At 43.6% G+C, this 27,858-nt stretch overlaps 2 protein-coding genes and 1 long non-coding RNA gene across 11 annotated transcripts in view; 1 reads left to right on the top strand and 2 right to left on the bottom strand.

Moving 5' to 3' along the window:
* LOC307098947 overlaps positions 1–6,991 on the bottom strand; it is a 59,445-nt gene extending 52,454 nt beyond the window's left edge. Inside the window, exons 1-3 of the long non-coding RNA XR_013813487.1 lie at positions 6,888–6,991; positions 6,348–6,493; positions 5,501–5,587 (exon numbers count right to left, since the gene is read on the bottom strand). This is a non-coding gene — a long non-coding RNA (uncharacterized lncRNA). The remainder of the gene's footprint in view (positions 1–5,500; positions 5,588–6,347; positions 6,494–6,887) is intronic.
* A 40-nt stretch (positions 6,992–7,031) lies between these two features.
* On the top strand, positions 7,032–16,887 carry GNPDA1 (glucosamine-6-phosphate deaminase 1). Of its 3 annotated transcripts, none has more exons than XM_079770089.1 (7): positions 7,032–7,193; positions 8,029–8,158; positions 9,151–9,252; positions 10,701–10,883; positions 12,279–12,463; positions 14,504–14,678; positions 15,348–16,887. In XM_079770089.1, exons 2-7 carry the CDS (start codon positions 8,035–8,037, stop codon positions 15,446–15,448), a joined length of 870 nt encoding a protein of 289 aa, XP_079626215.1. In that variant the 5' UTR covers positions 7,032–7,193; positions 8,029–8,034; the 3' UTR covers positions 15,449–16,887. The 3 variants fall into 3 exon arrangements, with proteins under 3 accessions (XP_079626215.1, XP_079626217.1, XP_079626216.1); XM_079770091.1 differs by lacking the exon at positions 7,032–7,193 and adding an exon at positions 7,249–7,505; XM_079770090.1 differs by lacking the exon at positions 7,032–7,193 and adding an exon at positions 7,249–7,518.
* The window catches only part of RNF14 (ring finger protein 14), a 48,227-nt gene continuing 35,057 nt past the window's right edge, over positions 14,689–27,858 (bottom strand). For 2 of the 7 annotated variants that reach the window (XM_079770084.1, XM_079770083.1), the window contains 3 exons: positions 25,332–25,504; positions 23,419–23,549; positions 19,452–21,870 (listed from right to left, as the gene is read on the bottom strand). In XM_079770084.1, coding sequence (XP_079626210.1) covers positions 21,810–21,870; positions 23,419–23,549; positions 25,332–25,504 — 365 coding nt within the window. In that variant the 3' untranslated portion in view covers positions 19,452–21,809. Of the gene's footprint in view, positions 14,982–16,885; positions 16,944–19,394; positions 21,871–23,418; positions 23,550–25,331; positions 25,505–27,858 lie in introns of those variants that run through there. The other 5 variants (XR_013813486.1, XM_079770086.1, XM_079770087.1 and 2 more) reach the window with 5 other exon arrangements.

Raw genomic sequence — 27,858 nt, 5'->3', positions numbered from 1 at the left:
TCTGGCTTTGTGGGGGAGACTTTGCCTTAAAAGTACAGTTCTCGCTTTCAGACAAACAGGAAGTTCACCTTCTTTGCATCAGATGTCAAGTTCAATTTAACGGATTTGGAGCCCTTTTAACAATTATGAGTTCAGACTTGTGATAGATACACCGTTGCCATTGTGAGATTATCAAATTCAATCTCTTTGATACTTACAGTGGTTTCTGTTATATATTTTGTGTATATTTGAACCCAAAATACTAAAAAGCAAGCAAAAATTTCATGCTAAATTTACTGAGCAGCGGACATTTATTAAATGAGGAAAAATTCCACTTGAAGCTTTAGTATACAATTGTTCATTCAACGTAAAAGGTGGAAAATCAGACATAAACCAGCATACGATGCATGAGTTAAGCATAAAAGATGCATGAGTTCCTCAACTAGTCCTAAGAAAAGTGATAACCTAACATTATTTTGATGAAGAGAAATTCAGATTAAGAAGATAAAATAATTGTAGCAGAAATGTAATGGACTTCCCCACTCTATATCATCATCAGTCTGTCAGCTCAAATAACTGGCCCAGCTGGTGTGGCTCAGTGGTTGAGCATCGACCTATGAACCAGGAGGTCACAGTTCAATTCCCAGTCAGGGCATATGCCCAGGATGCAGGCTCAATCCCCAGTGGGGGGCGTACAGGAGGCAGCCAATTAATGATTCTCTCTCATCACTGATGTTTCTATCTCTCTATTCCTCTCCCTTCTTCTCTGAAATCAGTAACAATATATTAAAATAACTATTTGAATGTACTACTACCAGAAGTGTTTTCTGGTTCCAAAATTGCAAACACATTTCCAAAAATGAAATAGCTCCATTTATTATTACAAAGATTATCAAAGATCTAAATGTCTCATCTTTTTATGGCATAGCCACAATACAGGTAATCACAATGCAGAAACAACTCTTCCTTTGTGTGGTATTTTTTTCTTTTTTTATAATATACTAGAGGCCCGGTGCACGAAATTTGTGCACGGAGGGGGGTTGTCCCTCAGCCCAGCCTGTACCCTCTCCAAAATGGGACCCCTCAAGGGATGCCCGACTGCCCGTTTAGGGCCGATCCCTTGGACGCCCTTCAGGGCAAACCAGCTGGCCCCCACCCCTGTACCAGGCCTCTATCCTATCTAATAAAAGAGTAATATGCAGATTGACCATCACTCCAACACACAATATAGCTGCCCCCATGTGGTCAAAGATCCTGCCCCCATGTGGACACAAGATGGCCACCACAAGATGGCCAGCAGGAGAGGGCAGTTGGGAGGCACCCGGCCTGCAAGGGAGGGCAGTTGAGAGGGACCAAGCCTGCAAGGGAGGGCAGTTGGAGGTAGTCAGCCCTGCAGGAGAGGGCAGTTAGGGGTGACCAGGCCGGCAGAGGAGGGAACTTGGGGCAAACAGGCTGGCAGCAGAGTGGTTAGGGGGTGATCAGGCTGGTAGGCAGAAGCGGTTAGGGGCAATCAGGAAGGCAGAGAGGCAAGCAGTTGGGAGCCAGCAGTCCTGGATTGTGAAAGGGATGTTCGGCTGTCCGTTTAGGCCCGATCCTAGGGATCGGGCCTAAATGGGCAGTCGGACATCCCTCGAGGGGTCCCATTTTGGAGAGGGTACAGGCTGGGCTGAGGGACAACCCCCCTCCGTGCACGAATTTCGTGCACTGGGCCTCTAGTTATTAGATAGGATTTTTATCGATCTCAGAGAGGAAGGACACAGAGATAGAAACATCAATGATGGGAGAGAAACACTGATTGGCTGCTTCCTGCATGCTCCCCACTGGGGATTGAGCTGGCAACCCAGCATGTGACCTCCTGATTCATAGGTTGATGCTCAACCACTGAGCCACACCGGCTGGGTTGTGTAATATTTTTCTTATGAAAAAGGTTTGCTTATGAGGCTATTGGGAGTAGAATTCTTTCCAGATGAAACTTCAGAAACAGTAGCAAATTTTTGCAGAAACTCTGTTATTGTTAATGATAAACACACACCAAAAACAAAAGGACACAAAAAACTTTTGGAGGTGATGTACATCTATCTTGATTGTGGTGACAGTTCACAGATGTATGCATATGTCCAAACTTAATCAAATTACATATTAAATATATGCAGTTTTTTGTATATATAAAAAGTTCATTTGAAAATTTTTACTACCCAGTTGGAGATAATACAGCTTTTGATGAATGTCTGCATAAGGGTACAAAGTTCATTCAAAGCTGAAGTAAAGCATGGATAACTATGGAAGGTGTTGCTTGTCCTGCCCATATTCTGCATAATGCTGCTCAATAGTATCTGATGTCTTTTCTCTTCAGACTGAAGTAACTGTCATGAAACTGTTCTACTTCAGCATTTACACTGTTCTGAGCAATGTAAGGATTTTGGTGGTTTTTTTGGTGTTCAATATTCTTCATTTCTCTCATATTCAAAGGCCATTGACTCTCTTTAACAAATGTTATTGGCTCTGGCCAGGTAGCTCACTTGGTTAGTGCATCATCCCAATACACCAAGGTTGAGGTTCAATCCCTGGTCAGGGCACATACAAGAATCAACTATGCCCTGACCGTATGGTTCAGTTGGTTGGAGCATCGATCCAGACACTGAAAGGTCACGGGTTTGATTCCAGGTCAGGGCACATACCCAGGTTGTGGGTTTGATCACCAGTCAGGGGACTTAAGGGAGGCAACTGATCGATGTTTCTCTCTCATGTTGGTGTTTCTCTCTCTCTCTCTCTCTCTCTCTCTCTCTCTCTCTCTCTCTCTCCCTCTCTCCCTCTCTCTACCCCTTTCCCTTCCTCTCTCTCTCTCTCTCTGAAAAAAAAAATCAACCAATAAACACATAAATAAGTGAAACAACAAATCAATCTCTCTCTTTCCCTCTCTCAAATCAGTAAAAAAAATGTCATTGAGAGACTCCTCCATTTATATGAAATACTGACATTATACTTTAATTCTAAAGAAAAGGATCCCAAAATTCTGGTTGACTTTTGAAATACTGCATTGGAAAATGTCTACTTATTTCTTGTTCACTTTTCAATATCAATTTAGCAATAGGACGATACAAAATGAAAGAAAAGCAAACATTGTTACTGAAGTACTCCAATGCTTAAAGAACTTGTTAAATATGTTAAAGAATTAATGAAAAGTTTATCCCTTTTATTAGCAAAGCTGTTCTTAAGAGGGACATTCTATATAAAAGGGAAAATAAATCACAGGCCAAAGTGGATAATTATTGTACCACTTGCTATCACTCTTTTGAAATGAATTTCATCCGTTGAAATGTTTTATTATTTTACATGGATGTTACTAAGTTCTCTTTCAGCATGGGTATAAGTGGAGTCAGTATGTGTAGCACTGAAGACAGCAAATAACAGGAAGAAAGGCTCGGGGGAAAGCCTTGGCAGAAGATTCCAGAAGCACGGGGTGGGGGGGGGGCAGCACAATGTGGGGGCTCGGGGGTGAGGAATGGAGTGTCTCTGGTGGGTCAGAGATAAGGGGGAGAGATGCAGGTTGAATGTCCTGCCCATCATCCACTCCACATGTGGAATTTTTCTGAATGTATTAGAGATCTATTGCTGCTAACCAAATATTGTGTATAAGTTAGCAGCTTAAAAAAAATACAGATGTTTAAAATCTCATAACTTCTGTGGGTCAGGAATTCAGGAACCACTAAGCTGAGTGATGCTGGTTCAGTGTTTCTCGTGAGATTTCCCTCATAATACTGACCAGGCCGGGACTGGGGCTGCGGACCCACGTCCGGGATGGCTGACTCCCATGGCTGTACGGAGATCCCATTTTCTTGCCACATGTGTTTTTCCACTTTTCTCAGAAAGTAAAGTATTTTCTCAGAAGCCATCCTTCTAATTCCTTGGCCAGAACTAAGTTACCAGGCCTCCCCTAGGTGAGAGGCAGGGAGAGTATTAGACTGTCCAGCGTCTACATTGGAAGCAAGGGAGAAGGCAGGCTGTAACAGGCTGTTGGGTTAGTGTCTTCCATGACTACCCAGCCCTGAACCAATTATGGCCAGCGGTATGGAAGCCTCTCGTTGGTAGGGCCAGGTCCATCAAACCCACATGAACCCGTGAACCAAGCAGGATTTGGGGGACAAAGGAGCAGGATGTTTGCTCAAAGCGAGGGCGTATTAAAGAGTACAAAAACATCCATCCACACAACGGAGCAGGACGTTCTGAGACAGACTAGTAAGCCAGGACCAGGGGAATAGGGAAACTGAGACAGATAGTTAAACAGCCAAGCAGTTTACAGCCATCTAGCAAATCGCAAAATCCTATCTTCTGTAACCAAGGACACTTAAGAAAACATCTGTAGTTGACTGGATTTTTTTTCTGGCTCCTTATTCCTGCCTAATAATCAGTTATTTATTTTATAGTTTTCATGTGGCACACACATGACAGAAGAGTGGAAACAAATCACAAATAAGAGTGTACCAAAATAATAGGAATTGTTTTCATTTTGTAAAAACAAACCAACAAAATGAGTAAATGGTTTGTACTTGTCCCTAGCCAGAGAGTAAGTAGCTTAAATCATCCTTTTCAGGGAGATATACAGCAGAAATCCAATTAGTGCCATTTGCCAACCACACCCAAGGACAGAAGAAGTTAAGGGAATAAATCTCATTTTGGCACATCGGCACAGAACTGGTGAATATCCTATTGAGATCCTCCCCTAAACTGTCAGCCTTTAAACCCCCTGAGAAAACGAAGATCCCAGCCTGGGCTCTTCCTCCCAGGAGCATGCCTGTGCCTTTCCCTCCCCCCTCCTCTTCCCCACAGGCATGCATCTGGGGGACCCCACAAGGCCTGCAATCAGGGAGCAGTGGGCAGCTCCCTGAACCTGTCCCCGAGGCTCCCTTTTCTCAGACTTCTTAGTGAGCCAAAGCAGCCCAGCCTAGGCTCATGTCCCCACCTGGTCCCTCTCTTGCTGTTTCTTCTATCCTAGGCCCTTCCTTGTTTCACTGTCCCCAGCTTCAATAAATATTCTCTAAAAAGCACCCGGGCTTGTAATGTGAAGTCTTTCCTGCACAACGTCAAGAAGGTACACACTACCAGCCAGCCTAGGCAGACCCACTCAGGGCCGGGTCCCCTTTCCAGTAACAGTTCCACTGTGTGAATGAACTCGTGATTCTTCAAATTAGTCCATTTTAGTTCTAAAACAAGGGGATAAGGGGATGGGAGGATGGGAGGATGGGTAATAGTTTAAACCCAGGCGTGGAGTGGGTGGAGTGTGAAGGGGGCAGGAGGTCAGGGTGGAGAGCATTTCAGGGTTAGAGAAAGGGCTGTCAGGAGAGTCAGAGGAAATAAGAGTTAATCATGGCTAGCCACGAATGCCAAGCTATGCTAACCTTTCATCTAATGCACACAACAGCCACATGGGGTCAGTTTTCTTCAATTCCCTCTAAACTCCATGTTCCATCCAGATAAGAAAATGAGAGCTGGAGAAGTTGAGTCATTTGCTTGAGTCACTCACCCGAGAAGTGGAGATTGGCTAGGCCAGAATTCAAACCCAGCTCTCTCTGTTTCGTCCCCAGGCTGACTGCACAGATTCCAGACTTCCCTACAGAAAGGAACATGCCCTGTTCAGTCACATGGAGTCACTCTTCCTGGAAAGATCTGAAGGCAGCTGCTGCATTCCAGCCCATGTTATCTGAGGTGCTTGAAGACTAGAGCTGGAACCTCACTGTGAAACATCTGCAATCCTCATGCTCAGATGAGATTTCTGACTGAATTAAAAACAAGCTATACCAAGGCCCTGGCTGGGTAGCTCAGTTGGTTAGAGCATCAGCCCTATATGCTAAGGTTTGATCCCTGGTAAGGGCACATACTAGTACAAGAATGTATGCCAGGGCATGTATAAGAATCAACCAATGAATGCATAAATAAGTGAAACAACAAATTGATGTTTCTCTCCCTCCCTCCCACCCTTCCTTCCTCTCTCTCTCTCTCTCTAAAACACACACACACACACACACACACACACACACACACGCCCTAACCAGTTTGGCTCAGTGGCTAGAGCATCAGCCTGTGGACTGAAAGGTCCCAGGTTCGATTCCGGTCAAGGGCATGTACCTTGGTTGCAGGCATCCCCAGTAGGAGGTGTGCAAGAGGCAGCTGATCGATATTTCTCTCTCATCGATGTTTCTAACTCTATCCCTCTCCCTTACTCTCTGTAAAAAAAAAAAATCAATAAAATATATTAAAAAATAAAAAATAAAACACACACACACACACACACACCTATACGAACACTGACGCCAAAGAACAAGTCCCTCCAACTGTAAAAGGCCCCACAGCCCTGTCTCTCCGGGTCTCACCAGGTTAAACCGCCCAGTGAAGCTGGTCTGCAGCAGCGGGGGCCCAGGGGCGGGGCCCGCCAGGGGCTGTCCACACAGAGCAGTCACAGGAGCTGGAGAATGTGGCCACCTAGCTGATTGTGAGTGGCACGGATATGTTCCCATTTCTGTAAAATATAATGTAAGTATATTCAAGGAAAAACAGTTTGGACTGGTGGCAAGTCCAGGGACCCACCTTTTTCTCTACTATGCGTTGGGCTTAAAAAAAAAAAAAAGGCAGAAAAGAACCAATTACATTTAAAACAACATCATTAACCCCCCCCCAAAAAAAATGTATACAAAAATGTATAGCTCAATTGATGTTTCTTTCTTTTTGTATTCAACCCATTGGAATTAATAATTATTCAAAGTGTGTATATATTTTGGGGGGAACACCCTGTAGTTGTTATATCTAGGTAAGTGACATAAAAAACACACACAACAACCCACAAAGATACCGAAGGCAAGGCCAGGCCCAACCGCAGGAAACTAAGGAAGGAATGATTCCTCCCCCAGCCTCACCCCGGGCGGGCGTAGCCAGGGGCCGTGAACAGCATTCCTGGGAGCGAACACCTGAGCCTCCAAGTCTCCCCACGCCCGCACAGAACGCCTCTCGAAGCCCCGCCGTCCCCGCGCACAGGCCTGCACGAGAAGACAGGGTGCGTGGCCCCCAAGGCCCAAGAGTCAGCCCTTGAGGTGCGGCCCCCGGAGTCCGCCCTGCGGAGCTGGCTCGGTGGGCTGCGCGCGGCACCGCGTGACCGCGGCCACGTGACGCGCGCGGGGCGGGCCGCCAGCGCCGCAGCTGCCCCTGCAGCGGGAGGTGTCGGCGTAAGTGGGGAGCGGGGCTGCGAGGACCTCGGGCGGGGGCGGGGGCGGCCGGGTTTCCGCGCGCTGTCCTGTCCTCCGACACCACACCCCGAGCCGGGACCCCAGCGACCGGCTCGGACTCCCTCCTAGGCGGGGCTGGAGGGCAATGGGATCGCCTTCGGGGTGGGGGAACACTCCTGAACCCCACCGAGGGCCGAAGCGGTCACTTCCGCCTCGGGCCTTCCCACTCTGAGCGCAGTGCGGGGGAGCAAATGCCCTCCTGGAACGATTACCCTTTCCCGGTGGCCTTTGGCGGAAACTGAAGATCCACAGGCAAGGCCGGCAGGTGGGAGAGAACACGTCTCTCCAGCAAAGCCCACGGGACCCAAGATGAACCGCTGGCCCTGCAGTTAATGAGGAGCCTGTGGGTAGAGAATATCCAGCGGGTGGGGATGGAGGGATGGGTCGAGCTACAAGATATTGAGAAATGTGGTTACATACATTCTCTTATTTAGTATTCACCATCGTGAAATTGGTCAGGTAGGTACTTATGTTCCCATTTTCACACAAGAGAAAACCGGCTCAGAGAATTTGGGTCCTCAGACCAAGGTTCTGGTAAAGGAAGTAATTGAGATTAGAACTCAGGTCTGTGCCACAGCGGCGCCACCTGGTGGGTGATGGCGGCACTGGGCCCAGCTGTCAATTCCTCTGTGAACTGAAAGTTAATGCCTTCCTCTTCCTGGCTCAGATGACCGGGTGTTGCTGCGTGAGAGGGGCTTCTCTTCTAAGCCAAACACCTGCATCCCTTTCTCCCCGCCCCTTATAACTGAGTCCTTTTCTCACCTGCCCCCTGCAGAACAAGATGAAGCTCATCATCCTGGACCACTATTCTCAGGCCAGTGAGTGGGCCGCCAAATACATCAGGAACCGCATCATCCAGTTTAACCCAGGACCAGACAAGTACTTCACCTTGGGGCTCCCCACCGGTGCGTTATGTGATGGAGAGGGGGCCATGGATTGTGAAGTGGGGGGAGAGTAGGTATTAGGGGATTTTAGGGAGCCAGGGGACTTGAAGGAGGACTCTGAGGGACCGGTGCTGAGTGAACAACTCCCCTGCCTCCTGGACTCACAAAATAGAGGACCCAGCTTCCTTTGTAGGTGGTTGGGTTGCTGCCTGCTCCTGGAGCAGGAAGAACGTGATTTTTGGCTACATCCTAAGTCAGCCCTGTCACCCATGGGTTCCTTCGCAGGATTAAGTCCCAGTGCCTTAAGGCATACATTTTATGTAATGAGTGAATTTCTTTTCTGTGCATCTGGAGTGCTACTATCTAGCCCCACCATCCAGTCCGTTTCTTTGGGAAAAATCAGAATGTTGCCTTTATAGGAAGATATTTTGATCCCAGCTCCTCCAAGCAAATAATCCTGATTCTTTCTTTCAGAAGCACTCCTCCTGCCTTTTTTATGTGTTCTATGACTCGCTCTTTAATAAGACTCAACCTGGGAGTTTGCTGCTCCTCAGGGAAGTCTTCTCTGAACCCTCAGGCTGGCCCGTGCTTACCCCTGTCACAGCTGCAATTACTGCTTCTGGTCCCCACTCTGAGATAGCTCTTCCAGGGTGGCTGCTGTATCTCTCGCTTCTCTGCATCCCCTTCACGAGCCCCTGTGCCTCACACAGAGTATTTGCTCAGAGAATGTCATGTTAGTAATTAAGTCTGATGTTCACTCAAGTACTAATCACAGTCATTTCAATCATCAGCGCGCTGCACGGTGGGGATTTAGCAATGGACAAAACAGACACAGCTCTGCCCCTCTGGGGCTTACAGTCTAGTGGGGAACTAGGCAGTAAACAAGCATGACATGCAGGACTTCAGATCTGACTTGTTTGAAGCAGCCCTGACTCATTCCCGGGTGCCCTCTGGGCTTCCAGGGGTGGGGGTGGGAGGCTGAAGGGCATTCATGGCTGTGCCCACTCTTGTAGGGAGCACCCCACTTGGCTGCTACAAGAAGCTAATTGAGTACTATAAGAATGGAGACCTGTCCTTCAAATATGTGAAGACCTTCAACATGGACGAGTATGTGGGTGAGTCTTTCCCTTTCAGTCCTTATCTGATTCCAGGAGAGTCGGAACTCCTCCCCCTCGCAGGCTGGAGAGGAACTTGGAGTGTCAGGAAACCAGTGACATCTGGTGGTAGGCTCAATTACTGATGCCTGTCTCTTCCAGGCCTTGGTTTACTCAGCTTTAAAATGGGGCCAATAAAACTGACCACATAGGTTGTAAGCATTAAATTATACCACACATGTGGAAGCCTCTTATTTAGAGCAAGCACTTAGTAAATATTCTAGTATTTTCTCCTTTGCCTCCTCCCCAACTCCATGCCCTTCTTTTTAGAACAAATGATTGGAAATGGGACCTGGCTGGGGGTGTCCCCGTGTCTCTGTCTGGACTTTCTCTCCAGTGTTCATCCTCTAGCTCCCCTTGCTGCCAGGTACACTGGGAGGGGAGATGAGACTGGTGACTTTTCCACTACTGAAAAGCTGTACCACCTTGGTCTCTGTCACCTCCTTCCATGCCTGACCATCCCCCCTATAATATTGTAATGGTTTCACTTTAAACATTTTTTAAAAATTGTAGCAAAATACACATAACATAAAATGTACCATCTTAACCATTTTTATGTGTGCTCAGTAGTGTTAAGCACAGTCATATTGCTGTGCAACCAATCTCCACAACTCTTTTCATTTTGCAAAACTGAAACTCTATACCCATTAAACACTCACTCCCCATTTCCCACTCCTGCAGCCCCTGGCAATCACCATTTTACTTTCTCTATGAATTTACTACTCTAGGTACCTCACATAACGAATCATACAGTATTTTGTCTTTTTTGTGACTGGCTTATTTCACTTAACATCATGTTGTTGAGGTTCATCATGTTGTGGCATGTGTCAGAATTTCCTTCCTTTTTAAGGCTCACTGTAAACATTCTTGATGTTTAACATTAAGCATTAAATATTCACTTTAAGCATGCTTTTTCTTCTTGACTGAAAAAAACCTTTTGGGAAGCCCTGACATAATTCTCTCTAACCACCTGGTATTCAAGTTGGGGTCAGGCTGACCAGGGTATAACGAGGTGAGTGGTGGGGTTTGGAGGCACAGGGTGAGGGGTGTGCATGCTTCCTTTCCCAGATAGGCATAGCTTTACTCCTAGGTACCTAAGCCACCTCCAGAATCTCAGATTAACTCTGGCCTCCAGCCTAAGGTTATTCTCCTGTGAAAAGGAGATCAAAATGAGGGGATTCCTCAGGCCTCTGGCCCAATCCTGTAGTCATAGGTGGTGGTGGTTACAGTTAGGGACATCAGCTCAGCTTATCCCGAGGGAAGTGAGGGTCGGAGGGCTGGTGCCCAGGGTTTCCTGGCTGGCATTTCCCTGAGAGCATCTCTGGGGGCCTGGGGATATCCTGGCCTCCTCCCGGGAGGAAGGCTCTGGCTCCGCCTGGGCATGACTGAGTGTGGCCATGGCCCCTCAGGTCTTCCTCGAGAGCACCCAGAGAGTTACCACTCCTTTATGTGGAACAACTTCTTCAAGCACATTGACATCCACCCAGCAAACACCCACATCCTGGATGGGAATGCAGCTGACCTGCAGGCTGAGTGTGACGCCTTTGAAGAGAAGATCCAGGCTGCAGGCGGGATTGAGCTGTTCGTTGGAGGTGAGCTTGACAGTGCGCAGGTGTCTAGGCCAGATCCAGCATGGTTAGACACATGCTGTCTCAAACAGCTTCTTCTCTGTGCTAGTGACTGCAGGAGCCACTCATTACTCTGAGGAGACAGGGAAGGCAGAGTGGGACCCCTAGCTCCCTGCCCTGGTTCTGCTGCTCAGCAGCTGTGTGACATTGGATAGCTCCTCTTTCTGCACTTTAGTGCCTTGTCTGTAGATTGAGGGTTTGAATTTGGGCTCTGAGATTTTGTTTCCCAATCTTAAAGTTTTATAGCTCAGTCATGGGACTTACCTAAACAGGTAAAATCACATGTAGTCCCAGAAGACTCCTCACTCAGCTCCTGCACGTTGTAAATAGCTAAGTGAACTCCAGGGAAGTTTTGTGATTTGCCCAAGGTTAGCTGGCCAGAGTGGTGGAGACAAGGAAGGCACACCTCGGGTGTCCCCGTCTCAGATTTGTGCCTTTGTTCTTACCCGGGGCTGCCCTCTTACATTTCCATGTGTTGCCAGCTCCGGAGTCACCCACAGGGGTGTGAAGTTGAACTGCCTTTTACTGCTTTGGATTTAACTTTATTCAAGACTAGAGGCCCAGTGCACAACATTCGTGCACTCGGGGGGGAGGAGCCCTCAGTCCGGCCTGCACCCTCTCCCAGTCCAGGAGCCCTCGGGGGATGTCCAACTGACAGCTTAGGGGAGTGGGCCTAAGCCGGCCGTAGGACCTCCTTAGCGCTGCTTTGGAGGCGGGAGAGGCTTCTTTCACCACAGCTGTGCTCGCCAGCCAGCCGTAAGCCCAGCTGAGGGCTTCTGGCTGAGCGGCGGTCCCCCTGTGGGAGCGCACTGACCACCAGGGGGCAGCTCCTGCATTGAGTGTCTGCCCCCTGGTGGTCAGTGCACGTCATAGTGACGGGTCATTCCGCTGTTTGGTCAATTCGCATATTAGCCTTTTATTATATAGGAAGGAGGATGGGGAGAAAGAAGCCAGGAGTGCTCATGTTCTGAGACTGTATAAAGTTGGCAGCCCCTGTCCAGGCCCTGTGTGTGTTTTATTGACTGTTACTACCCTGGTAGCAGGACCCCTGACTATTAGCAGGAGAGAGAGAGAAAGAGAGGTTACACGTCAATGATCTGGGGAGGAGGAAGCTATTTGGAGTCCCCTTTACCTAGCTTTTTGAGAATGGTAGCAAGTTAACAATGGCTGTGTGTGCCCTAGAAAGAAAAGGGTGGGAGGTGGAGAGGGAAAGATCACATGCTTAGTATACCTTCCCAGGAGAAGAGAGACATGGTTTTCAAGTTTTGTAGACCCCGAATGGGGAAGGAGAGGGCGTCGACCCTTGCAGTCTGAGGCCCCTGGCACTGATAGGGCTGCCCTGACTCTCTCCTTGGGCAGGCATCGGCCCTGACGGACACATTGCCTTCAATGAGCCGGGCTCCAGTCTGGTATCCAGGACCCGTGTGAAGACACTGGCCATGGACACCATCTTGGCCAATGCTAGGTTCTTTGATGGAGATCTCGCCAAGGTGCCCACCATGGCCCTGACGGTGGGTGTGGGCACTGTCATGGATGCCAGAGAGGTAAGGGTGCAAGGGGTCCACAGGCCTTCACTGGGGATTGGACTGGTTTTTTTTGTTAAAGAAATTTAACTCGACAGGTACCACCTAAATACATTTGTTTTAAAAATGAAGACATTGCCCTTACCGGTTTGGCTCAGTGGATAGAGCATTGGCCTGCGGACTGAAGGGTCCCAGGTTCAATTCCAGTCAAGGGCATGTACCTTGATTGCGGGCACATCCCCAGTAGGGGGTTTGCAGGAGGCAGCTGATCAATGTTTCTCTCTCATCGATGTTTCTAACTCTCTATCCCACTTCCTTCCTCTCTATAAAAAAAAAAAAGAAGAAGACATTATGAGGATAAAATCCCAACTGCCCCTATCGGTGTTCCTCCTTCCTCTTTGGAGGGAACCATTATTCCCAGTGTGAGGACTGCCCAGGAGACCGCAGGCTCCCTGGCCTGTGCATGTAACCCTTTCGAGCTGCTCACAGGCAGAGGAGCCAGCAGTACTGGTGTCTGAGTATGAATTTGCACCTGCCCAGGTACCAAGATGGACCTCTGGTTCCCTGCAGTTGGGGGCCACTGTTTGAAGGGAGCTCCTATAGCTCCAGGATGTTGGTGGTTACTAGTATAGCCCTAAGTTCGGGGATTCATAAATGTGGGAAATAGAAGTGTCCTAAACTGAATTTAGTACTTTTTTTCCTAGAAAGTTGGGTAACATTTGAATTTTTTGTGTGGTTCTAATTTCCTGCTGTCTTTCATTAGAATTTTAGAAGCATTTTTTCTTCCTGGGTTAGATTTAGTGGGAAGCAGCCACAGACATTTTAACTTTAAGCTTCTTTGCCTAGGTCTGTAAACAAATATCTAAGTCTAAAGTGAACGCTTGTGAAAAGTGCAATGGTGCCAGATTTCTGTTGGGTAGCTTCAAGTCGGCACCTAGGGTCACTCTGCTTTCTTGGCCTTGTGGCTTGCAAACCTCCGTCATGTCAGTGAATGCTAATCTGAGAAAGAGCCTGGGCTGGATATCAGGAAATTCTCTCTTCTAAAATTAGATCTGGAATCCTGAACAAAGAGCCATATTTTCTCTATGCCTCTGTTTTCTCACCTTTTAAGGAATAGTAGCCCTGGCTGGTGTGGCTCAGTTGGTTGAGCATTATCCTCTGTACCAAAAGGTTGCTGGTTCTATTCCTGGTCAGGGTACATGCCCACGATTTAGGTTCAGTCCCCAGGAGGCAACTGATTGATGTTTCTCTCTCACATCCATATTTCTCTCTCTCCCTTTCTCTCTCTCTAAAATCAATAAAAACATATTTAAAAAGTAAAAAGAAAGGAACAGTAAACCCTGTTCATAATTCCATGGTGCAAGTGAATTACAAAGGAAATCTATGGAGCTGAGTTCTTTATGATCACTGTCCACTACTTGCTTTCTTGGTATTTCAGCTGTTGAAGGGAGTCTGTGCCTTTGTTTCGTTTAAACAAAAAGCATTACCCAAGTCACATTAGTAGGTCTAATACTCGGAACTGAGAGAGACCAGATTAAGAGGCAGCCTTGTTGGGATCTGACCTCACCATCCAGATGACTCTCAGCATTGCTTCCAAGGCCCCCTGAGAGACTGGGACTCACCTTTTTGTGATTGTGAAAACTCACTCGCCTAGGACCTCCTAGAACCCAGAATCACAACTGTTGGGGTAAGAGTGGGCCTTCGTAGGGCACGTCTGTTCACAGGGCACTTGCAGCCACCATCAAAGGTGCCAGGAGACACTATGGAGTGTCAAGAACATGCACTTAGGGTCAGAAATGACCTGGGGCAAGTCACTTAACCCTGGCCCCAACCTCAGCCCATTTCCTTATAGGACAAGGAATAATGATGCTCCCTACTCAGGCAACTTGTGTGATAACGTAGGGGGAGCCCGGAGCAGAGTGTGCTGCAAGGTTAAGACTTACGATGGTATATAGAACAGTATTCCTTACAGCTGTTTGGGGCGGCCACACTAGAGTTCAAGTGCCTGGACTTCCGGTTCGCTGCTCCTCCGCTGTCATGGGCTTGTTCTCTGATCCCCAGGTGATGATCCTCATCACAGGTGCTCACAAGGCGTTTGCTCTGTACAAAGCCATTGAGGAGGGAGTGAACCATATGTGGACTGTGTCTGCCTTCCAGCAGCATCCCCGCACCGTGTTTGTGTGCGACGAGGATGCCACCCTGGAGCTGAAAGTGAAGACCGTGAAGTATTTCAAAGGTGAGGGAGGGGCAGGCTTGGGAGTAGGTGGCCAAGTTCAGGATATGCCAGGAGTGGGGAGTGGATCTAGCTTTCATGCTCTGGACATTTTAACCAACTCTGATTTTAATAAAAATCAAAAGCTGTCTCAGAATACACAGTCGTTTCTCTTCCATCCGTAACTGTGAGGGTCCATTTCTGGAGACTGGTTTGCTCGGCGGCGGAGGAGGAGAGAATGAAGAGTTGTCCAGGGCTATGTGATGATCTCTGCGGGACTTTGAGCCTCAGGCTGTCTGTCTTCCCTGCTCTCACACAGGCCTTTCCCTGTAAAGGCACCGAACTGTCCTGAGGCTCTTGTTCTTTTACTTTAAAAGGACACACTGCTTTTAAGCAAACTTGTATGAAAATCCTTTTACTGAGCAAATTAGGAATTTGTTCTTTGCTGAAAAGATTATTTTAATGGCTAACTCGCCTGGAGATCGGGTTTACGAAAGTCCTGTGGATTCCACCATTTATTGGGAATAACAATTTCTTTCCTATTCTTAGTGTGGTTATCATTTGGAGCCACACAGAAAGCATGAGTTGATATCAGTTCTAGGACAAAATTTGAGAGCTCCTGTATTCCTGTTGACAGTTGTGGAACTCTGCCTCTACCTCCATTAACTACTTTGTTTTTTCATTTTTTTGTAGGTTTAATGCTTGTGCATAACAAGTTGGTGGACCCCTTGTACAGTATCAAAGAGAAAGAGACAGAGAAAAGCCAGTCTTCTAAGAAACCATACAGTGACTAGCCTGTGCTAATCCAGTGCCATGTACCTCAGCAGGACAGGCAGGTCTCTCTGGAAATTCTCTTGAGGACAGAATTGTGTTTTTTTAATCCAGTACAATTACTCCGGATAAATGGGTGAACTTAACTGTTCTTGGCTCTGCAGTGTGCAGCCTATTTGCGGAGTTTAGCTATGGGAGAAATGACTTGTCTGTAACTTACTAATCAGAAAAAAAATCACTCCATATTTTGATGTCTGCTCTACACAGATTAGGGGGTTTCGGCTTTTTGTTCTGCCTGACCCTGTTCACACGTACAACACACTCCTGTTGGGAATCTCTATCATGTGCAGGTTCTCGGCTGGGGAAGCAGGCTTACTGTATGGACAAACCCTCTTTGGAGAGGCTTCAGGGCCCCTCTTGAGCAGGCCTCCCCTTATTTGAGCATCACTGCTCCCGGTGAAGGGACGAACTCTGTGTCTAAGAGCAGCATAAGGAGGCAGTCCCTCTGGTCAGCAACAAGTGCCATGGAAAGAAAACTGCCCCTTTCTTTCCTCGGTTTCTCTCTCTCTCTCTCAGTTGGCCTTTCCATGAACCCTGAGGACTCCTTGGGGGAGGACTTGGGAGGGAAGGGCTAAAGAGAAGGCTTTGCTGATAAGCTTGGAGCCTTGAGAGGCTCAGCAACGTCAAACTCCTCTCCCTCAGGGACCCTTCAGCACCTGAGGAAGGCGAGAAAGGCAGAAGCCCTTTTCCCACCAGAGCCGTGTTTTTGTTCCAAGGCCTCCCTGTGGCACCCCCTTTTACATACTCATTAATAAGTACAAGGTCCATTGGGGCAACAGACGCTGGCACGGTTTCAATGTGGGGTTCAGCCAAGGTGCTAGGGGCGGGGCAAGCAGCTCAGTGATGAGTTTAGTCACAACACGAGTGACCTGCTCTCCTGCTTCCCTAGGAGCCGAGTGCCAAGACAACATACAAATGCTTCTAAGGTTGCCTTTCCCACCTAAACTGCCCCTCACCTCTCGGGTTCATGTTGTGTGCTCTGATGTTTCTAGAACATCAGGAAATGGAACCCTTTTGTCCCTTTATCCTTTACCTCTGCTCACAAGATGAGTTTATTGCTCTGTCTTCCTTTTACCCTCTTAAGCCTCCCCCCACTACCTTGGTGCCTGTTTCAAGCTGCTGCCGCCTCTGTTTCTCATGAAGATCTTTCAGAGCCAGCTCAAGCCTCTAAGTGCTGTTTGGTACCAGCATTTTGTCTTTTCATGTGTGATTGTGCTATCATTCTATTTTAAGCTGACAGATCAATAGGCTTGTTTACAATGTGATATTTTCTATTAAATCCAATGTTTTAAAATTTGTCATTTATGGATTTCCACCACCCCCACCCTCCCAAAGGTTAGAAGATGATCTGGGTTCAAATATATTTTGGGAATAGCTGGTGAACAAAGCTTGACACTCACTCTCACAACCTCTCTGCAGGAAGTCACGATCATAGCAACTGTAGATCTTTTTCACTTACTGGCGGAAAAGAAAATATGTCATAAAAGTGAGGTGAAAAGCGCCTGTGTGAAAAATGGTAGGAATGAAAAGTTGAGCAATAAATTGTTCATATTCTAACTGTACTTGGGATCCAAACAAGGATACAGCTGTTAAAAAGAATAAGGCAGATCTGTGACCAGGAGGGATATAAAAATAAAAACTTGCATGGTATGGAAAATAGGTTTACTTTCTTTGTTTTTAAATTTAAAAATCAATATAATGGCATATCTTAGATCAGTATAACTGAAGTACAAGTAGAAGTTGGAAGAAGGGTTTAATTTTTTATCAGTTATATTGACATATAGTTTACGTGCTGGGTGGGATTAATTTTTAAGAAGGTATGTTATAGAAAAAATATATTAGAATGAAATGAAAAAGGATTTAGTGATGACAGCCAAACTGGCGATGTCTGTGTGAACTCAGGACCTTAAAAAGATCTGTCTTGCCCGATAGGCATGGCTCAGTGGTTGAGCATTGACCTATGAACCAGGAGGTCACAGTTCGATTCCCGGTCAGGGCACATGCCCAGGTTACAGGTTAGAATCCCCAGTGGGGAGTGTGCAGGAGGCAGCAAGTCAATGATTCTCTCATTACTGCTGTTTCTCTCTGTCTCTCTCCCTTCCTCTCTGAAATCAATAAAAACAAAGGTGCTTTAAAAAATGAGGCAGTAGCCCCGCCAGGATGGCTCAGTGGTTGAGCATGGACCTATGAACCAAGAAGTGATTTGGGTCAGGGAACATGCTCAGGTTGCAGGCAGCTGATCAATGTTTCGCTCTCATATGTGTTTCTATCTTTCCATCCCTCTTCTTTACCCTCTGTAAAATGAATAAAAACGTATTTAAAATAAATAAAAAATGAGGCAGTATTGAGAGGTCAAAGCAACCTGTTAAATGGGCCTTCCAATGGCCAGGTTGTGACAGTTTGATCAATGAATATTTAATATAGTTAAGTAGAAAAAGTCGAGTCTGATACGGAAAAAGATTAAATATACACTGAGAGCTATATTTTAGGAAGAGTGGCTAGAATGTGTTTCAAATGGCAGCATGTTGACACAAATGTGTCACCTCTTCTATTAAATTTGTCGGTTTACAAAGTAGAGATGGATATAAGAGCCTGGCCCACTATTCCCCTCCAGAATGGCTTACCCCCTTACTTCCTCAGATCTCTGCTCAAATGTCATTTATCAGAGACCTTCCTTGGCCCTCCAACATAAATAGCAATTCCAATTCCCTCTCCCCCACTGCTCTATTTCTCAGAACCTCTGCCACCTGGCATGATTTTGTTTCCCACTAAATGTAAGCTTCATGAAAGCAGACTCTAAATACTGCTCTGTCCTGTTCCTATCAGTGCCTTGATTTCTAGAAGACACCCATTATTTGTTGTAAGCCTGACAGTTACCCCCAAGAGTAGTTATCATATACAATAACCAGGGGAAATAACAGCATATTATTTGATAATGGATTAGCAAACTGGTCTATTGAAGATACAAATTTGATGCCTCTTTCCTGGGAATCAAAACCCTTACTATGATGAGATGCACCAGTTTCCAAGGAGATAATGTGACAGAATGCTGAGCATCCTCTGGCTCAGAGAAATATGGGAATCCTTGGAATTGTGCAAGACTAGACTGTGGGTGCTGAAAGCTAAAAATTATAAACATTTGTTAAGAACATCATCAAAGCCATTTTTCTGACTCAAAACCCTCAGTCTGGTATGCTGGCTGACTTTTTTATTAAGCCAAAGTTCAAGGAGCTGACTATTTGGATACTCTTATCAGAGGGTCCCACAATGTCACAATTTCTCCATCCTCAGGAGCTGCAGTTATAACTTATACTCATTGCTATAAGTATGAGTATAAGTGGCTGCCGACAAGTACTATCAAGAATGCCACCTTCCTGTATAACAAATGGATGTTAACTGGTTCAAATACAGTTTTAAGTGGCCTTATAGTATTTGGTAATACTTCTGTTTCTGCCTTGCTGCTATTATTAGACTAGAGGCCCGGTGCACAAAATTTGTTCAGGGGGAGGTCCCTCAGCCTGGCCTGCACCCTCTCGCAGTCCAGGACCCCTCTCACAGTCCGGGATCCCTCTCGCAGTCCAGGACCCCTCGCTCCTTACTGCCCGCCTGCTCGCTACTCCTTACTGCTTGGCTAGCTATTCCTTAGCACTGCTGCCACCGCCACTGCACTCACCAGTTGTGAGCCTGGCTTCTGGTTGAGCGGTGCTCCCCCTGTGGGAGCACACTGACCATCAGGGTGCAGTTCCTGCATTGAGCGTCTGCCCTCTGGTGGTCAGTGCGCATAATAGCGAACCAGTAGTTCCACTGTTCAGTCGATTTGCATATTAGGGTTTTATTATCTAGGATGTCATTCTACTCATCAATGTGTATAACAGACTATAATGAAACACAAAAAGGAAAATTAAAATACCAGACATAAAATGCTACTAGTCTTAACCATTTACTCAATTTTTATAACATGGCAACTGCTGCCACCTGCTGGTGATGCTTATGGCAAAATTACTACTTAGTGGGATTTCCAAAATTCCTGCCAAAATTTTTAAATTCCCTTCCAAAGCAGGCAGCCACATGAATGGCTTTATGATTACCATATCTGGTTAATTCTCTTAACAACAACAAAAATGTAAGTATATTAATGTCTAATGTAAACTAGAACCCGCTATAACTAAAAAATGACCTTGCTGTTAATGCTATACGTCTGGGAATGTGGCCACCAAGTCTTTTCTCTATCATTCTTCTCAACAGGAAGGGATGTGTATTTAAAGTATATTTATTTTAAGTTAAAAATATTACTTAAAAAAATAAGTGGGACAAGATGCATCTCAACTGACAAAGGCAGGCTCTTAAATTTGTTCAATCACAAGCTTAAAATGTCACAAAACCTCTATTTTGACTTAAAAAGTCATTTAGTAACTTATTTTCATTTATCAGTTCTACATCCAAACCTTTAACATAAAATCAAGAGATGTGGCTTCTTCAAACTAGTTTTGGGCAGGATGAACTGACAGTCTGCAAAGGGACCCTCTGCTCTCTCACTCTCACCCAAAGGACTCATGAGGTTCATGTCAGTTTATGGTAAATCTCTGTCCACTTGTAAAAATGGCCTTCATGAAATTAAATTATGTACAATACTCTCTGTTCATGTACTTTCTTGATATACCAATCTTTAACAAGGTAATTATTTCTAGGGCACTCAGGGGGTTACCCCAATTTTCATTATACTCAGAGACAAAAGTACTCTACCCAAAACTTCACCATCTTAAAGATAGCTCATAACTCATGCCTCAAAAATAAAACTTTACAAACTTTGGCAACAGAACACTTATCAGCAACTCTGCTCTAATTATAAGACAATTTTAAATTATTTTTATTTTTAAGATTAAGCATCCTCATTGACAATCCAGAAATAGTCACTGCTGACTCTTTGGATACACACACATAAAATGGTTAAAATGATTCCCCAATTTTCAGTGACAAGGTAGGAAAAAAGAACATTTTCATAGCTGCAGCTGAATTCTGCCCTTTTTCAAAAAAATCTTATTTTGCTACCAAACCACTCACCAAACCAAAAGGAAAGACAATTTTTCAAAATGCCAACAAAACCCTGAAATAGGGATCTAGGCAAGCCAAAATTATCTTCCAAAACAGTGCTGTTGCAAAAAATAGGTGGGAAACCAAAATCCCAAAGCACATTAGAGAAGACCTATAAAAAGAATTTAGAAAGTTAGGACTGAACTACAGTAGTGTGGAGTTCAAAAAGCACATAATTGGAAGCTCAGCTTGTTCAGCTTGGGAATGAATATATTAGGCTTTCTCTTATTCCAGCAATAGAAATAAAAATATGAGCTGATGGAGTTGATATTAAAATTGTCCTTACCAACAGAAGGCTGGGTGAGGGTAAAAGAGAGAATGTAGAATGAAAGGTGGCAAAGACAAGTTGTTTTGAATCTAGGCTCTACTGCTCAGGAAAGCTGAACAGCACTGAAATTCTTCTGAGCCAGTGTCATTAAATAATAGACTTGGCTCAAAATCAGTGAACTATACATCACCTGGTATATCTGTGACCCACATTGTTTGTGGTATTAAAGAATATTTTTTAAATTATAAATTTCTATTCTTAAAAGCAGTATCAGGTGACCCACATTATTTGTGGTATTATAGAATATTTTTTAAATTATAAATTTCTATTCTGAAAAGCAGTATCAGGTGACCCACATTATTTGTGGTATTATATAATATTTTTTAAATTATAAATTTCTATTCTGAAAAGCAGTAGACCAAAATGGCACTGGGCCATCCAATCAGCTATAAAGGGCTCCCTTCAAAAAGAACTTAGCAAAAATTTAGGTTGGAAGGAATGTAACATGGAGTAAGATCAGGCTCTTGGTACAATTTTAATAAGGCTTCTAACCACCCAGCTGTAAGGAGACTCCCACAGAAGTTTAAAGGGATGATTCTCAGAGATAAAAAGGTCTATAAGTTGAACTCTTCACCCCTTCTCCTTACTTAAAACTTGGGGAAGAAAATAAATATTTAAATTTTTAACTATTCAGAGTTTTGGGAATACGGTAATATTTAATATGCCTTAGTTTTCATTTTATGAACCTTTGGCTTGTAATTTTCTCCATTATGTTACACTGAAAAATGTATGAATGTGCCTTAGTCAGTAGTGCCACATGAAAATGTAAACCTCGTTCTCCTCATATTCTACATTGGAAGAGTGAATGAATGGTAACCCTAAATATCCTGCAAAGTTACTTTGTATACTCAGCAAAAGATTAGGGCAAACCATTTCACTTCCACATCTGGAGCAGTAGGAATGAACTAGTCTTCTTCAATCTCATCTTCCCAGATATCTTCATCAACATCCACAGCATAGAACAACCTGGAAGCATATAATAAGGTACAATGTTAAAAGCTTGGAAGAAACTATAATTTATCTCCTTGTCTCAAAAATACTTTTTGTACTCCTCAGATAACATCTTTATCTTTTCCTCTCCTTTAATCTTCCACTGAGGACTAAAATATGGGTCCCTCTGAACAGCTGCCTTAAAGCTTATTAGAATAGCCCTTTTAGGATCCAGACAAACTCTCTAGGGCCAAGGATGAATAATGGAAGATGGGTATCACAAAACTGATACTCAATGCACACAATAAGCCAAGATTAGGGAATAAGCCAAGATTAGGGAAATCAAGCAACCTACAAGTTGAACTCTTTTGAGACACTATAACTGTATTACATGCTAATTACTCCATTCTCTCTATCTTCATGGTCCATGCATTCTCCATTTTTAGTATGTTTTATAGTTAACAACTTGTCTTCCTTCCCTTATGTTAACCTCTCCCTCTTCCTTCCTCTCTGAAATCAATAAAAATATATTTTTAAAGAAGAAATAGACGTTTAAAAAAGAGACTTAAGAGACAGAACCAAATAAAATGACTGAACTTGATTAGATCCTGTTTCAATAAAAACAACTTTAAAGTATTTTTAGGGATAACTGGAAGGTTTTCAATAAGTTTATTAGCTGATAATACGCCATTGTCTTTCATTTGTTTGAGACTTTGAGTTTATTTTTTTGAGAGAGAGGAAGGTAGAGGAAGAGAAACATTGATGTGAGAATGAAACTTCCATGCTCCATGCTGGGGAGCAAGCCTACAACCTGAGCATGTGCCCCGACTGGGAATTGAACCAGCAATCTTTCAGTGCAGGGGATGACACCCAACCAACTGAGCCACACCATACAGGTCTCATTAATTTTTTTAAAGTACTGTTATGTAGAAAAATTTTCTTAGGCCATACACATGGAAGCATTTAGAGATGAAGCATCATATCTCCAACTTAGGGTCAAGTACTTCAGCAAAAAAGTTAGAGAACAAACATTAGAAATTTTTAATTGAAAAATAAGAGAAAACAGGTCAAGCCAGTGCAGTACAGTGGTTGAGCATCAATCCATGAACCAAAAGGTCATCAGTTCAATTCCCAGTCAGGGCACATGCCAGGTTTCTAGCTCCATCCCCAGAAGTGGGTATACAGGAGGCAGCCAATAGATGTTGCACTCTCACATGTACGTTTCTCTCTCCCTTCCTCTCTCTAAAAATCAATAAAAACATATTTTTAAAAAAAGAATATGGCAAAACACTATCAATTATTAATTTTGGTGGACGTTATCCTACTATTCAGTCTTATCCTTTCAACTTTTCTATTTGAAAATTTTCACTATAAAAAGTTGAGGACAAAAAAAGAAAATTCCCAGGTAGCGTATTTTCATCATAAACCTCATTTTGAAGAAAATAATATAAAAATTCATATATGTGGGAAGTGTGTAAGAGAATTCTCTAATAAGCAAAGCACTAAGTCAAACACTGGATCTGTGGTCTGCAAATCAAGGGCCAAAAACTGCTGCTGAGCCTAGGGAATTGTGTGTGTACATACCGGTTAAAACACAGGGAAGCAGGATCAGTGAAATGTTTATAAGGGTTTGCTCTAGAGAGAGAACCCATGCAAATCCAACAGAAATACTGCATACAACCAGTACATGTCATCTTGTTACATCCATCTAATTTCTGGTGGGAAAGACAGAAAGGGAAAAATATCAAGGCTGTAAAAGCAAAAGAGAAATGCACGTGCCAAAAAAGACTCAGTATAACCTTCTCCTAGTCCCTTTCCTCATACAGAACTGAACACTATGGTAGGTAACACATTGATAGCTAGTTAATGCCAACTCTTGCATTACAAGTGAAATAAGAAATATTTAGCAGGCTTTCCTACATCTAGATACTTAGCAAGTTTAAAATCACATATATTAAATCCAAACATTTTAATTAATCTAACTATATTTTCCCTGTACAATAACATTTGATTTGTATCGAGTTTATCAGAAGAAAACTTGCTAAGTATCTAGATGTAGGAAAGCCTGATAAACTCGATACAAATCAAATGTTATTGTACAGGGAAAATATAGTTAGATTAATTAAAATGTTTGGATTTAATATATGTGATTTTAAACTTTTTACATATATCTAAAAAACATTTGGTATCAAGTCCTCCGCTTTAGTAGTTAAATTGGTTAAACAGAATGTCAGTTTCCTTAATGGAGTATTAGGGAATGACCACCAGGTTCAGTTCAGATAGACAGCAGTACCCCCTTATCTGCAGTTTTGCTACCCATGCTCAACCCATGGTCCAAAAATACAGGGTGGGGCAAAAATAGGTTTACAGTTGTGAGTATGCAAAACAGTTTATTCTTGTATTATTAATTATTGTATTTGCCATATGAACAACTGTAAACCTACTTTTGCCCCACCCTGTATTATATGGAAAACTTCAGAAATAAACAATTCATATGTTTTACATTGTACACCATTCTGAGTAGAGATGAAATCTTGCACCATCTCAACCAGGGCGTGAATCTTTCCTTCCCATTAGCCTGATTCCATATCGCCGCACTCATATTCAAGTAACCATAATCTAACACTACGACACAATCCTATATTATGCACCTCATTTTGTATCACTGCACATCAGTACAGTAATATATTTTGATGGAAAAAGATCACATTCACATAACTTTTATTATAGTATATTATAATCATTCTATTTTATTAGTTATTGTTGTTAATCTATTACTGTGCCTAATTTATAAATTAAACATCATGGGCATGTATGTATGTTTTGGAAAAATACATAGTTCATATAGGTTTAGTATCATCCTCAGGCATCTATTGGAGTCTTGGAACATATCCCCCACAGATACGAGAGGATTACTGTAATGGATTGAAACAGTAGAATCAAATACAAAGATATATTTCCATTTTAAAACATATTAAGATTTTTGTCAAGAAGCAATAGCTTTATATACCGTATTTTCCGGCATATAAGACGACTGGGTGTATAGAAGATTTTCCTGGGTTAAAAAGTCGTCATATACGCCAGAAAATATGGTACTTTGGCTCAGACTGAAGGGAAAATGTCCCCATTTCTTAAGCATATACTTGTTAAACTGGTGTGTTCAATTCTAGGATAAAAAGTTCTGAGAAGAAGTCAGGCTTGATTTTTTTTAAATCACATAGATGAGTTAAGAGATGACTGTGGCTCTAGTATGGCCTCCTCATAACCCATTCAATTTTAAGTGGTGGTGGGGGGGGATATAGTGTGAGAACAACTGTCACTGTATGAAAGCACTTTGAAAAGGGACATTGACATACATTTAAAATTAATGACAATATTAAGTTGTGAATTTGCAACTTCCAAGTAAGAGGGTTAAATACCAAAATGTGTTTTCTTAGTCAGTCATAAAATAAATGGGCTTCTAGAGACGATCGTAACATGCCTGCGAGTCTGTTTACCTCTATGGGAGTCCCACAATTTGGGCAGTTCTTTGAGTTCTTTTCTAGCCACTCTTTACTTTCCATTTCTTCCAGTGCCTTCTGAATCACCCTCTTACCATACCTCTGTTCCAGAAATCTTTTATTGTCCTCATCTGCTTGCAGGTACTCATTTTGTAAGTCTATTAATTTCTCTAGAAAGTGAAATGGAAAATTAACTTTTATATAACTTTGCAATGCTGATTAAAAACTATTAAAATGGCTATAAGCTTTGACTATTCAATAATGCTACCTCTGGGACTTTATCATAAGGAAATAATCCAAAGTAAAGTTATATGCATGGAAATGCACATAACAATGGCAAACAAATTAAATGTTCAAGGAAGTAATTATGTGTGAAGGAGCCATTTATGATGTAACTAATCCTGCACACGAATCCATGCACCAGTAGCTCTATGTGGGGCCTGGCCGCTCTGCGCCCGCTGCCCAGAGGCTCTACGTGGCCCAGAAGCCTATCCGCGGCCGGGCGTGGAATGCTTGCCTCGTTGCCGCAGTGGCAAAGCAAGCCTTCCACCAGGCTGCTCACACTGCCTGCTCTCAGCGGCCACCCCCCCCCCCCCCCCCAGGGACTGGGGGACTCTGGTGGGGCTGAGAGGACTGGGCGCCGCCATCTTGTGGCTTTGGGTGCCGCATTTTTGTGACGGAGTGATGGTTAATTTGCCTATTACCCTTTTATTAGATAGGATATTGTTATTTAAAACTATAGTTGGGATGGCTACAGCTCAATTAAAATACTCATTACAGAATCCAGAAAAAAGGGTATTTAGGTTATGACTAGGTAAAGTTAGACATGCACAAGTAACAAAGAACAAAAAGGAATTCTCCAACTGGAAAAGTTGGATTTGCTAAAGGTGGTAGAATAATAGGTTATCTTTTTCCTTTGATTTTGACTTACTAATGTTGATATGTTTGTACAACTAGTAGTGTACAGTTAAGGATTGACTTATCTAAAAAACGCAAAGGTTGAAACAGACACTGATTTTCCACTACCTCAACATCATTCACCATCTATATATATAAAAGCCTAAGCGACAGGCCGACTGGCCAACAGGCTGGTAGCTATGATGCTCACTAACCACCAGGAGGCAGACGCTCAATGCAGGAGCTGCCGAGCGACAGAAACTTTGCAGAGTGCCCTCTTGCACCCCGGGAACCTTCGGGGGATGTCAGACTGTCGGGCAAGGGACCCACCAGTGCACAAATCCATGCACCAGGCCCCTAGTTTGAAAATAATAAGGTTTGCCCTGACCGGTTTGGCTCGGTGGATAGAGCGTCGGCCTGTGGACTGAAGGGTCCCGGGTTTGATTCCGGTCAAGGGCATGTACCTTGGTTGCGGGCACATCCCCAGTAGGAGGTGTGCAGGAGGCAGCTCATCGATGTTTCTAACTCCCTATCCCTCTCCTTTCCTCTCTGTAAAAAAATCAATAAAATATATTTAAAAAAAAAAAAAAAAAGAAAATAACAAGGTTTACCAAATAACAAAAGCACCTTTGGCTTAAGGGCAAAGACTGTTTAATTTGGTATATTAAAAAAATGCCAGTGAATAAAATTTACCACCCACAGCTACTAAAAAGTTCCTCCTGACACCTTTCCCCTTGATACTTTTCAATCTGATCTCTATTTATCACTTAAATGAATAAGCAGCTATTCTCAAAGCCTTTACTTATACACCAAAGGCCTTTGTTCATAATCCTATTACCTTAATTTTTCAACAGGATCAAGTAAAGACTCTCAACAATGTTAGTTATTTTGTGTTCCTAGGCTTATTAAGGACAAAGGTTATTGCTCTAAAGTTCTCAAAATAATAAAAATGCTAGTATTTCATATATTTTATATGGTAAAATCTAGTATCTATAAATATATATATAGATAGAATCAGATGCCAAATTTTACCGAAGCCCCTAAGTCTAACTTTGATTCTTTCCTCAAATGCTGTGAAATACGTGAAATGTACTTTGGCCTCTCAATGCTAAGGTTACAGAAATCTAAGAAATGGCTTATAATTATGCTGTGGTGAGTTCTTCAACCTATCTACTGAGCCACTACAAGACTCTGCTCTAGGTACTGGCAGCACCTACTCACTCTCCTCAGGATACTTTCTTGGAGATAATAACACTCTAACAGTGCCAACTAGTAACTGTAATAATAATAACGGCATTAATAGTTACTACTTTGCCCTAGCTGGTTTGGCTCAGTGGATAGAACATCAGCCTGTGGGTTCAATTCCAGTCAAGGGCACCAAAAATAAATAAATAAACAAACAAACAAACAAACAAATAAATAAATAACAATAGTTACCACTTTGCCTTTTACATGTACTGGCCCACTGTTCTCAAATTATCTATGGCGAAGGACTAGTTTTTCTTCCCTACTCTGTCAAGGACCAATACTTTTATTTATTTTTTAAAATGTATTTTTATTGATTTCAGATAGGAAGGGAGAGGGAAAGAGATAGAAACATCAATGATGAGAGAGAATCATTGATCAA

The sequence above is a fragment of the Cnephaeus nilssonii genome (genome assembly GCF_951640355.1).
Source record: "Cnephaeus nilssonii genome assembly, chromosome: 5".
Taxonomy (NCBI): domain Eukaryota; kingdom Metazoa; phylum Chordata; class Mammalia; order Chiroptera; family Vespertilionidae; genus Cnephaeus; species Cnephaeus nilssonii.
This window is presented reverse-complemented; position numbering and strand designations above follow the sequence as displayed.